The following is a 13,182-nucleotide window of genomic DNA, read 5'->3' as shown; positions in this document are numbered from 1 at the left end:
TTATATATAAGTTGAGAGTGAAAATAGTATAAATCAACATTAAATATTGCGAACATACATGTATATAATGGTAAACATTCACCTTGTTGTCACACTCACATTTTCGTAGAACAACGTTAGCGGACAAAGAAAAACAGGAATTGAAAGAAGATGACGATCAGTCCCAGATCATGACAACTGCCATAACAGCTACACCAGAAAGCACAGCGAGAAACCTAAACCAGGGAGTGTCGAAACGCGTTGGTTTCTGCGGTTTGAAGCCTTTGGATATTAAATGATTGATGGCAACATAGATAAACACCCCACAAGCAATACCCATTGTTATAGCAAACATCCAATCTGCTGTGCGTCCTTGTGTTGTAGCGTTTATGGCAATGCCAATCCCCACACCGATGGGGCTTGAGATAGCAAAGGCGAAAGAATATGCTGCAGTTGTTACTAAGGGTCTCTTAGGTAACATCCTCAGCAAAGCAATTCCCATTGCAATGGCAGCAAATATCTTGTGTAAGGATATTGTCCATAAGTTCCTCCATGCATCCGCTTTAGTACCTTGATTAGGTAAACAACTTCAATTAGAATCACACCATAACAGATAATCATCAAACTTTTATGTATGTGTGCCAGGAAATGAACAACATGAAAATATTAGATTTGAGAAAATTAATGTTTCTTGTTTTTGTCGCCTGTTTATGATGACTACTTTTAAAGATCTGTAATCTCAGTTAACATGATCTGAGATGATAAATAATCTTCACCAAAACACAATCAAAGTTTATTTATTACTTGGTGAGGGAGGGAATACCTGCAACTCCAACTGCAATGCCCTCAAAAATCGAATGGAAGCACAGTGCAAGGATGAGAAGAATGGTGTCTCCCACAGAAGAAGTCTTCAATAACATAGGGTTTGTGGTGTCCACTGCACAGTGATTTCCAGCTAGGTCATGATCCTGTGGTGTTGTCCCACCTTCCAGTTCCAACACTTTGGCTTCCCTCTTGCTATTGCTGGTGACAAAAACGACAACGCAGTCACCAAGCATGGTGAGAAGGTAGCCAGATGAGGCGAGCATGAAGGCAAAAGGGTAAGATTTTGTGGTCAGGTCTCGGAAGGTGTCGTTAGAATCGCTCAAGAAATGCATCAAAGAGGTTCCCAAGAAAACCCCAGCAGCGAACTGAGTCCCCAAAAGAAGAAAAGTCTCGTTCCATCGGTAGAAATACGGAGAGACCCCACCAGCGAAAGTGCTCACAAAGAAGATGATCAAACACCATATTTTGACAAGGATCAGACTCTTGGCATGTAAATCTTCGCTGTGGGAATCATCATCGTGAGAATCATCACCACCTCCTCCGTGAGCCTTGGTTGGACAGACGAGAGCGGCCAAGAGACACACAACGAGGAACGTTGACTTTATGGTCTTCATTTGTTAATTATGTTCCTTAATTGTGTCGATTATCCTTTGTATGGTGTTCGTAAATGTATGGTCTAATTAACTAAATTAAGTAGTAGCTCATGATTTGGTACTGCCTTAATTGTATTGCACTTGTACTGCATCTTTGAGGGATGTGAATGTTGCACTTGTACTACACACCCATATGGCGTCAGCATGCATGCAAATGATTTAGTTACCAAGATAAGATTAAGAAACTTCAAACTCTAATTATAAAATTAGCAAAGTTGAATATATTTTTGTTTGAGATAAGTTTGGAGGACTGGAACCTAAATTTTTTTATTACTTAGAAAGAAAAGAGAGAAGATTTCGTTTATATATAATAACCCTTTTTTTCCATTATTTTAGATGCTCAGATATAATCGGAATTCATGGATTAGTTTGGGATAAGATTTACTCAGCTTAATCAAATGTCTAGAGGTCTATTAAAAGAAATTAATGATAACATAAATTAAACAATATATATTTAATTGATACAAATTTGAAGTAAAAAAATCATATTTAGTAATAAATTTTTAGTTATCTCAGTTGTACTGACTATTAAATAGGATTATAATTAAGAAAAGTATACTATGTTTTGAGATAATTGAAATATGTGAAAATAAGTAATAAGCCTGGTATGATAAGAAAAATGAATGAGAGGGGGACATCTAAAGATGTTGAAAATAATTGGTAATCTAATATATAAAATGGTTCCAATGTCCCGAATCGTTTTTTAATAAGCCCTAATTTCTGAAATCTGCCACCACCCTCTAAGCATAATTATCCCTTTCAGCGTCATTTTTTAAATGGGATATGAAACAAGAAAGAGAAAATGAAATTTGAGAAGATTAATTCCAACCAAGGCCAATACCTGAAATTTCACGGTTTCAAAGCACGGCTGCGATTAATTAAGATTAAGTGCTTCTCAAATTAATTAATTAAGATATGATTACACATACAAAAGTCTTTTATTATTTTTACTCATTTTCAATACTTTTATTTATTTATTTTATTTAAAAATATCTCAATTTCAAGTTTAAATAACACAAACCTTTACAACATGCACTCTTGATATGATATCACAAATAATGTCATTTTTCTTTATTTTAATATTCATATTTTTTTAGAAAAAAAAATTGTAATTAATATTTGAAACATAAAAGGATTGGGTAAAGGCATGATACGGTATATATACTACCCGATGAAGTTAAGAATAAATATATATATATATATATATATATATATATATATATATATATATATATATATATATATATATATATATATATATATATATATATATATATATATATATATAATTATTTGAATGTAAGTTCAAGATTCCAATGTTAGTAACTGGGATATAAACGCTTATATGCAACCAAAAACTCCTTTAATCTAATTATATTTATTTATTTTTTAGTTTGGATTGAGTCATTAGATTGAATTGAGTTTTATTATAACTTTCACTAAGAATTAGAGTAAGTAAGAAAGAAATTTCAAATATGAACAATAAAACTTAATAAATTACAATAAAAATATTATGACTTATAGGTTAGTAAAATTATAAATTTCTTTTTGCGTTGAAAATAGAATATGCAACTTCCGAAAAATTTATCTTTCATTTAAATAATTTCCTTTTCTTTCACTTCTTCGTCTCTTCTCTCCTCAATATCTCATCTAAATCTCATTTTCTCTTCAAACAAAGGTTATCATTAGAGTTACCATAGAAAGCTCTACAAGATCCACAGTTTAAAATCTTAAATAAAGTAAGTTTATTTTTTCTTAATGTGTTTTTATTAATGTGTATTTTAAGAATGATAGGTGTGTATCAATGTATTAAGTTGATAAAGGAGTTAGATGCTTGTAACAAAACTATATGAGTTTCATTTAAGAAAGAACAAGTACAATATTTCCATTGAATATTATCACCAAACCGAATATAAATATTATTTAGCTAAGTTCACTTAAAACAAATTCAATAAACCTAATCAAGTTACATATGAAATTACATTAAACTCCACTCAAATCAAAGTTACACTCCTAATAAAAAACAAAAAGGCGATATAGTGCCGTTATACAATAGAAACACAAAAATAAAACTAACGAACCCTAAAGAAATAACAATGGATCTTACTATGTGATTTATTTATTTTTTTGTCATTTTCTTTCATAATATTACATTATAATACTAGTTACTAATGTGGACATCCAAACATCTAATGGTGTTTAGGAATAATCATATTGAATTATTGTAAGAAATACAATGATTTACTGAAATTATTTGTATGTATAGTTGATTGAACTATAACAACTATTTCAAATCATTGTAAAATAAATTATGATGATATAAAACACCAAATTATCATTATTGAAGATGAGTCAATTTGTTGGAAGTTTCATATTGAATAGAGATAACATCAATTTACAGTATATAAGTGGATGCAAACATCACTTTACAAAGTCGATTTTATGGGATTGAGTTAAGTTTAAATTCCACTTCTTTTCATGGTATGAAAGCTATAGATAAAGTCTATTTTAACAATATTTTTGTTTGTTGCACGTATTATTTCATCCGTTATCGAACTTTCCATTAATGTCTAGTTTCACGTTCAAGATGTATATATCTTAACATATTGTTAGGCTCACCTATAATATTTCAACTAAACATAATTAGATAAACAAACAACTTATTTTAAGAAACACCCCTTCATAAGAAATATAACTAACAAGAAAATCTTTCCACAGGTGAATAATAGTAATGTTGGCTGAACCTTTGGTACATGTATCTCTTTCTTCATGTAGTAGATTCGAGTCTTATCTCAGAAGTTTGATCCTTCGCACCTTTAAGGATACTAGAAGTTACAACCACTTTCTCCTAATCAAGCTAAAAGCATCTTTAAAACAAAAGTATTAGAAAACCTTTTATGAAATTTAATTTTAAATTCAGACTTTAGAAAAGAAATTCTGAAATAACAATCCTTCTGCGTTATTTCTTTGAAGAAAAAAACATTTGAAAGATGAATTCCCTTTGCCCTTCCTTAGCCGCCTGCCTAAGTCCACGTTGACTTAGTCCCACGTGGCACCCAACAACCAATATTTTTCCTACATGTTCATGTTCATTTTTTAACATTCATAAAATATCATGGCTTAAAAATAAATAAAAATAAATAAAATAAACCATTCTATTACATATTATAAACGTCTTTAAGAAGTCAACTAGTTTATGGATTACGGCCCTTTCTCCTACAAAAAGCGCAACTACAGTCCTCAAAAGACTTGCAAGTTTTGAAGTAGTCTTCCTTCATCTAATAACTTGGTAATATTCCCATCATAACTTAAGTTATGCAAGTTGTATGATCAGGTCAAGCTTTTTTTTTTTTGAAAAAACTATTTTGCTTTGTCGGTCAAATGTGGGAAAATACTGTTTGCCAAAAACAAGGGCAAAGTGTGGTGATAGAGAAAGCTTCAACTTTAGTTGGCCGAAGCCTGAACAAGGCGTGCCACAATTTAGAATTGACTACTCAGAGTTGAAGTGCGAGACAGTTGTCAGATTCAATCCCTCGGTACAATTTCTCAAAAATGTTTAACCCCATCCCTTCTTTAAATTTAATGTATAAAATTAAATTATATATTGAAAGGTATAGAATAAATAGTAAATATTTTACTTATAATGAAATAAATCAATCATTCAAACACAGAATTGAACAAAAATGAATAGCCAGCACTGCCAAGTTGGAAGGAGTGAACCAGTAACCCCACTGGTAGCGGATACAGCAAATCCATACCCACATCATCATAGCCTAAAGACTAAGTAAAGAAAAGGGAAAAATAAGCTTTATCTTTTGACAACTAGGTCCATGATTAAGGAGTGAACAAAAAAACAAAAGTGGAAAGGAAAAAGGACTTGGATCATCAATGTCGTGGGTATACAAGGTGTCATCATCATCACCGTCCATAACTTCAATAATCATCTCCAACCACTGAATCATGCTGCCCATATGCACACACATTTGTTTGTTCCGTTGAATTTGGAATAACTCAGACCACTAAGGCTAATATTAATTAATAATAATCATTCTGCTGTATTCCACACTTCAGATTGGGAAAACATACCAAATTTAACTAAAAACAATGCTTACAAAGAATATGCGACGAATACATATCAACATTAAACAAATCAAGTAATTTAGCATGGCTTCTTCCCCTTCCCCAATGGTGTGGTATGCAGCAAGAGCAATCTTTCTCTGGAGTCCCCTTCGGTGATGAATTCTGGAGAAAGAAAAAAACCCGGCACGGCATCTATTGCAAAGAGACTTCTAACTACATAGTACCCACTTCTATGCCTATTTACAGTAAGAATCTCAATTCGAAAACTGAAATTTGAAAACTTGCTTTCAAAATACAACTCCATCCGAATCAATCTTCCAAAACCCAGGTTCTCGTGGAACTTCTTCTTCTACTGAAGAGCGAAGTTGAAAGGCTACGGCTTCTAGTCAAAGCCCCAATTCTCCCAAACCAATTCCGGAACATTCTGCCAATTCCACCTCGACTTTCCCTCACTCTCCCGCTTCCAACTGACAGAGAGATTCTCCTAGAACCTTCGCTCGAATTCCCACCATTCTCCATCTCCGTGTACACCACCGGCAAGTGGCTCTCACCGGCGAACCTACCCACGGCGAATCCGCCGCCAGGCAGCCTCCATATGGTCAACCCTACCGCTTCCTCTTCGATCTGGCCAGCAACTCTGCTCTCCGATGACGCTTGCTCCGACGGCAGCTCGTGGCGGCACACCGGGCACGAGTTTCGCATCGACAGCCACGGGAGAATGCAATCGGAGTGGTAAAGGTGCTTGCACGGCATCTCACGCGCCAACGCGCCTAGCTCGAAGGCCTCTTTGCAAACGGCGCAGTGCGTCTCTGTCACGACCTGATGCTCGGCGATTTGCACAGTCGGCATTGACTCTATCGCCGCCTTGGATGCTGGCGGATTCTCCGCCCTCCCGAATCCGTTGATCTCGATCTGCGAAACCTGCTCCAGCAACCGATCGAATCCCGATCCAAGCAAAAACTCCGACATCGTCGACGGCAGCGGTCGGAGACCCGCGCCGTCGTCGCCGTCGTAATACAACTCAAAACTGCTCTCCTCGTCCTCCCCCGGTCCCCGGAGCACGATCACCGGGTTGAACGGAGAGTGAGTCCCGGCGTTACGGCGTCGGCGGCGAAACCCCTGCCTTCTGGAGGCGCCATCAGCGATGAGGGAGACTGCCGGCGAGTGGCCGGCCTGAACCTTCTCGACGAAACCGCCCTGGCAGCGAGGGCAAAGGACGTCGTGGTGCTCCTGGATGTGAACGAAGCGGGTGCAGCTGTAGCACCAATACGACGTCGTGTCGGAGCTCATGTTTTTGTTCTGTCGAGAAGAAAAAGTCGAGAGAGGAAATGAAGTTATAATTCCAAATTCCAAATGGGAGCGGAATAGATAAGACCCTTTTAAAGAGTCAGAGCAACGCGTCTCTTCTGGTGGCTACAGACCATGCCCAACACTACCTCTGCTGGAAAATCCCTTCTAATTTTTAATTTCTCTTTATTTTATTCTATTTATTACTTCAATTTAATCTCAATTACCTAAAACCAAATCAATAAATCTTACTCCTCACAACTCAACTTGGAAAAGGATTAATTAAAAATAATTGAAATATATTAATTGATTATTGAAGTAGGCGTCAGAGCTGACAAGACCCCGAGGCACCAACCTAAGCCACTCACTCACGGCAAAATAATTCTCAATCCTTTTATTTCACATGCTAAATATTATATTATATGGTTCTTATTTAATATTTTATACAAGATTTTAAGAAACATTTGTGCTTAATTAGAAGTAATTGATTTTTGATTTTGGAAAAGTGGAATGATTAATTAGTTCATTACTTTACACGAGACGAACACACTCCGCTCGATCATGAACTTGGTAACAACAATAAAATCATTTTTCTAACCACTACACTCATCGATCATCATTTCTACCTTTTTCACAATAATAATATATACTAATACCCAATTACTTACTTTAGATGCATATCCATATTACATTAATTGCATTATCAATCAGTTTTTTATTTTCCGGATCATCAACGTTTTCAAATAAATACTAGTAAATTAATGTTTTCATTCTTGTTTATGTTTTACAAATTCAATAGTCCTTCTAAAATATAAGTGATTATTCGATCAAAAATCTATTAAGTGTCTATATTACAAATTAAACACATTTATGAATAAAATATATTTATAAGCTTTTAGATCTGATTAGATTAGTCCTGATTAAAAGTGATTTTAAAATTTATTATGACAATAGATCGGTGATATAATAACTTGAACGTTACGTGATTTTCGATTCCACACCCAAAACAATTAAAATGTTATCAGACTCAGATTTATAAATAATATTTTACTTTTTATGATTTTTTTTTTACGAAATAGAGAAAAAACATAAGTAAACCAGCGGAGATTGTTTCAGTTTAAATAAAAATTCAGATTTGAATTTGTAAGTAGTTCAAAATTTAGAACAAAAGAATATGAATAGAATTAATTTTGAGAATGATTGACCACTTCAAGATAGGGTTTTATTCTAGATGATTGTCTACTAGATCGAATACAATACAATAATGCATTTTCTTAAACACAATACAATAAGAGTTAACGTATAAAGGTTATTTATTATATTCACATGTAAATTTGTCATCCTCCTTTAATCAGCGGACTAAACCTGTGGACTGGAGTATTAAATAGCCACTTTCTTAGATTCTCAATTCACTATTTTAAATAATCTTATGGTTTTTCTGGTCTTCTATATATTTTTTAAAAGGGACTAATTCACCCCATAACATTTTCAAAATCATACACATTCATTATCATGGATTTTAGTAAAAAAATAAATTATCATTTATTTATGCTTTTAATTTAGTCGATTTCATTGTTACGTATGAACATATTTTAAATAAAAAAAGTAGTAGGTTTTTGGCACTTTCTAAGTTTTCCATACCTTTATTAAATGTTAGTTAATCTGCATGTATTAACCTAACTTTACATATCCATAGAATGCGTAAAACCATTCATAGTTTAGCCTCGTATCCATCCACACCAACTAATCTCACCAAACATGATAAAACAAAAAAATAATTAAACCTAATATTTTTCTTAACATCAGATGAAATATCCCATTGGTCTATTCTACGCCTTACCAATTTAAATATCATAATATATAATAATATATTTCAATTTAAACTTTATAATTTATTATAATCTTTTAATGTGTTACATAATATTTTATTTTTTATTTTTGTGTATTTAAACTTAAATTTTTGTAGGTTAGTATTACATTTTGTTAAGTTGTTTCTTCTTCAATTTATTAATCTACTACAATAATTACTCTTTGAGGAAGTGTTGGATATCACAAACATTAAAAGCTTCACTACAACATAACATAAAGTGTCTTATTATTACATTAATTAATTGTGTAAAGTTATCTAAAAGTTTTAAACAATTATTATATATTATAGATTATGTGACTGTTAATTACATTATGAGATTCTTATCTTATCTATATTTTTTTCTATAAATGTAATCTTATACTTTTATAATTCTATAATTTTATAAATGCATGTTAAAAAATTATAAAAAATATATGGTGAAAGCTAGATCAGATAACGAGTAAGATATCAGTTAAATCATCATATAATAGTCACTGATTAATAAAAATCTAACGATAAATATTTAATTAAAGAGTTTTAAACTTTTAACAGGTCAATAAAGAAAAAAATTAAACTTAAAACTTAATTAAGCTTATATAATATATGTTTCTATAATTTTCTTCATATTATTTTAACTTGATTTTTTATTATTGTATTTTTTAAAATATTTGCTATAACTTAAAATTAGTAACCTAAACATTTTTTTTCACTTGCTTTTATTTTCATTTGAAAATTTTCAATATTTTTTTTACTGACAATATATTGTAGCCTCGTATATGTTGTAATGTCAATTTATTCGTTCCATTTATTGTGCGCTAATTGTTAATAATATGATATTAGTTATAATATAATATTCTCGTTCGTATGTTTCTTACTTGGTAACATATCACGTTTCTTTTTTCTATTAAATTAATTTTTTAACTTTTAACACATAAAATTCAGTACAAAGTCTTTTTCAGTAAATGTCAATAGTTTGGATCGTGTTAGTCCAAAATTTAAATATTGTCCGTAGTACATTATAACGAGATTATAACGAGATAGAACATCATACTAAAGTTAGTTTAACATTTGATAAATTGATAAATAACAACTAATGTAACAATTAATATAGAATACTTTTTTATTTTAAATTTTTATTTATAAATTTCATAATCGACTTTTGATTTTAAGAATGACCTAATTATAATATAATTACAAGCACTTATACTTTATTCTTAAACTGATTAATTTTTGAGTTAATTTATTTTGTTAAGGTCCATCTCAGTTCAATTTAAGGCCTAATTAACGACTTGTTTAGTAATCGTTTAGGCTCGATGACTAATTATTTGAGTTGATATATGATCAGATCAACCTATTTGATAATTGACGTGTGTCTTGCTCGTTGAGCTTGTGCTTGTCTATCTATGCTGGTTTTTGGAAGATGCCTAGGTTGGAGATTGTCGGATAGGCAACTTGTGCTTCAGGCTGTGGGATATTCACCCAGGTTGATATATGTGGTTGGGTGTTCGACTAAACTCACTTATTTACCCTTTCAAACTACGAGTTAATTTATTCGGGTTGGTTCGTGTCTAGTAGCTAGTTAAACTTGTTGGTTGACCATCTAAATTGTAGTTAATCATTTGAGTTATATAGCTGGTCGAACAGATATACAAAGTAATTAAGATGATTATAATAAATATATATATATATATATATATATATATATATATATATATAATTAATTAAATGGTCGTAAATTAACTTTTATGTAATACGGTAATCGATTAATCGTTTCTTTTATAGTTACACCAGTTGCAGTAACTATTTTTTTTGGTTGAACTTGAAATAGTATATTTTATACTTGTCTTTATAAATACAGTAATTTAATTCAGGCATCATCTACTCCTAGCCGGAACTTTCATATTGATTAAATATAAGTTTATATAAGTTTTGGTGTACCTTCAAATTTGAGTTTATTAAAATTACTATCTCATTTATTTTTCTGTGTTTTAGATACCAACATTTAATAAATATATTGTTTTGGTCTTGACAAAAAAAATATATATTACTTTTAGATAGGCTATGTTAAAATGCAATCGTCACCTTATACATTTGCTTGCGTCTCAGCATTTGATACCTTCAAAATTAATATGTCAACATAGTTAATATATGATCATATTTAGTAAATTTTAAATACCAAAAATAATAATTTTCTTTTGGAGATAATAAGTTCAATAAAGGTTGATTTTGAAGTCGCCAAAAATATTTATTTATCCCTTAAAAGTACTAATAAATATATATGTGATTCAAATTTATAACAAATGAAATGAAGAAATGGCTTATGTCTTTTCACAATTTTATAATACATACATTTAATTGATAATTTAAAAATCTCCCCCTCTCCCTTTTTGTGTCATACGTGTGAGATAATTTATTTTTAACTCACTAATCAGCCACATTTTTTTAATTTATAATTTGTGGGTGTTTTCGTTAGCTGTAAGTTCTAAAATATGTATGAGTAAGCATTTTGCATGTTTCAAAACAAAGTTTGTCAAACATACAGGAAAAATGTTACATTTGAATGCATTGAGTTACATAAATTTTAATGGCTTTCAAAACATGTGAACATTTGTTAACTAAAATTAGCAGTTAACCTTAAGAGCTACAAACAATACAGTAAAAATAAAAAGTTATAAAACAATTTTCGGTAACAATAATAATAAACACATAATTTGTAAAACAACGTTACAATAAGTCGTAACAAAGGAATTTGCTGATCCCTATCTGCCAATTTCTTTTACAAAGTCCTTTATCATATACATTTTGAGTGTTTTAAAACAATTATACCAATAGTTTTATTACCAAAAAAATAATTGAATGTGTTAAAAAATTTATAAATGCATGCTCACATACACATGTTCTGTTTTTATAATGAATCTATGGTGACAAACCACACCTTATCCAAAAGTTTTATATTTCTACCCAAACCTTTTTTTTAGTCCATTATTTGTTCTGTAATAGTATGATTAGGATATGACATCGCTTGCTTTCAAAATTTTGATGATTTCTAGCTATAAAAACATGATAAACAAGAAAATATTTTGCTCTGTATCTTCATGAAATTAAATTCAAATAAAAACAATAAGGACAAATGAAAGGGCAATCCAATCTAACTTCCTCAAAAGATATGTTGCAATGAATTTCTTTAACTAATGGAACAACAACCTAAATTACTGTCAAAACATGTCTGTTTTGAAAGATGAAAATCGCTCTGTGAAAACTTAAAAAGGTGACAGTAAAATTGGATTTGAATGCAAGGAAAGATGACCTGAAATGATTTTTATTGCGTGGTGTTTGTTATCTTAATCATCCTTCTCCTCCTCCTCTTCGACAAGCTTCTGTCCAAATCCTCTGGGTCCAGCTCTGGCTCTTCCCACAACCTTCTTTTTCTTCTTCTTCCCCTTTTTACCTGCTTCTTCCTTCTCAAACTTCTCTTTCTCTCTCTTCTGCAGGAAATCCACTACTGCTAAATAAATCACCTACAATGCAACACAAACCAAATACAAGCTTTCAGAACATAACTACCTCATTTCAAACAAATTAAGATCTTTTTTTTTTCTTTACGGAATTTTACTTACCCCAATAGTGATAGCGGATAAGCCAACGAAAGCCAGAAAGAAAAGGGCTGAGACGACTGTGGCCACCCCTTTATCGGTGGTTGGGTACAACTGCTCCACAACATCCGCCGCTGTTTCCGCCGTAGAGATAACATCTTCGGCGGCGGCAGGAGGAGGAAGAAGAATAATGGGTCGGAGTGGGTTGTGAAAAAGGATGGATTTTTTGAATGGGGTTGTGATGGGGGAGTTAGATGAGAGAGTTGGAAGAGTGGTTGTTCTGAGAGAGTGGTATGAGTGCAGAGAAGAAGAAGAAGAAGAAGAAAGGAAGGTTGCAATGTGTGGGGAAGATGAGATTAAGGAAGATGCAAATCCTGTGGCCATTGCTGCAATCCTCACCACAGTCTCAGCCAATCACTTTTCTTTATCATACGTGGCACCACTTTCTGATTATTGGTGGAAGCACTTCTCCGACGGGATTTTGATGTTCTAATACCAATATGTTTTCTGTGAGAGAACATTTGTTTGATAGGGCCCATTAACTGATGGTTTAATTTTTTGTTGTTATTTTTATTTCTAGGCTTTTAATTCCTGCACCTCCAAAATTTCTTCGCACACCCCTTCAAGTTGTTAAAATATTATTTTGTACTTTAAAAAAGTGACTCTTTGATTATATTTTTTAGAAAGCTTCAGAAACAAGTTTTCTGGATTAAAATTTTCAAAATATAATTTCTAAAATATTTTTTTTGGAATGTGATTTTTGAAAAAAAACTTTTCAGAACTCACATAATACCTTTAATTTTTTGAAATATCCCTACATGAAAAAAAGATCTAAAAAAATTTATGTTCAAGAAATAACTTTTAGAAATAATTTTTTTTTTTGCATTATTTTCTTCTTGTGCAGCATTCTTCCATT

At 31.8% G+C, this 13,182-nt stretch overlaps 3 protein-coding genes across 3 annotated transcripts; all 3 read right to left on the bottom strand.

The window, feature by feature from the left end:
• LOC108333663 (zinc transporter 1) lies at positions 1-1,474 on the bottom strand. The gene is made up of 2 exons (XM_017569139.2): positions 803-1,474; positions 1-549 (listed from the first exon to the last, which is right to left on the bottom strand). Exons 1-2 carry the CDS (start codon positions 1,416-1,418, stop codon positions 158-160), a joined length of 1,008 nt encoding a protein of 335 aa, XP_017424628.1. The 5' UTR covers positions 1,419-1,474; the 3' UTR covers positions 1-157.
• A 4,018-nt stretch (positions 1,475-5,492) lies between these two features.
• LOC108333055 (E3 ubiquitin-protein ligase RDUF1) lies at positions 5,493-6,996 on the bottom strand. The gene has a single exon (XM_017568382.2). The coding sequence runs from the start codon at positions 6,825-6,827 to the stop codon at positions 5,847-5,849; it is 981 nt and encodes a 326-aa protein (XP_017423871.1). The 5' UTR covers positions 6,828-6,996; the 3' UTR covers positions 5,493-5,846.
• A 4,769-nt stretch (positions 6,997-11,765) lies between these two features.
• LOC108333543 (uncharacterized) lies at positions 11,766-12,741 on the bottom strand. The gene is made up of 2 exons (XM_017569008.2): positions 12,291-12,741; positions 11,766-12,191 (listed from the first exon to the last, which is right to left on the bottom strand). Exons 1-2 carry the CDS (start codon positions 12,648-12,650, stop codon positions 12,015-12,017), a joined length of 537 nt encoding a protein of 178 aa, XP_017424497.1. The 5' UTR covers positions 12,651-12,741; the 3' UTR covers positions 11,766-12,014.
• Positions 12,742-13,182: the final 441 nt, after the last annotated feature.

This window comes from Vigna angularis, chromosome 11, assembly GCF_016808095.1.
Source record: "Vigna angularis cultivar LongXiaoDou No.4 chromosome 11, ASM1680809v1, whole genome shotgun sequence".
NCBI classification, from domain to species: Eukaryota; Viridiplantae; Streptophyta; class Magnoliopsida; order Fabales; family Fabaceae; genus Vigna; species Vigna angularis.
The sequence above is the reverse complement of the archived record's forward strand: the minus strand, read 5'-3'. Positions and strand labels throughout refer to the sequence as shown.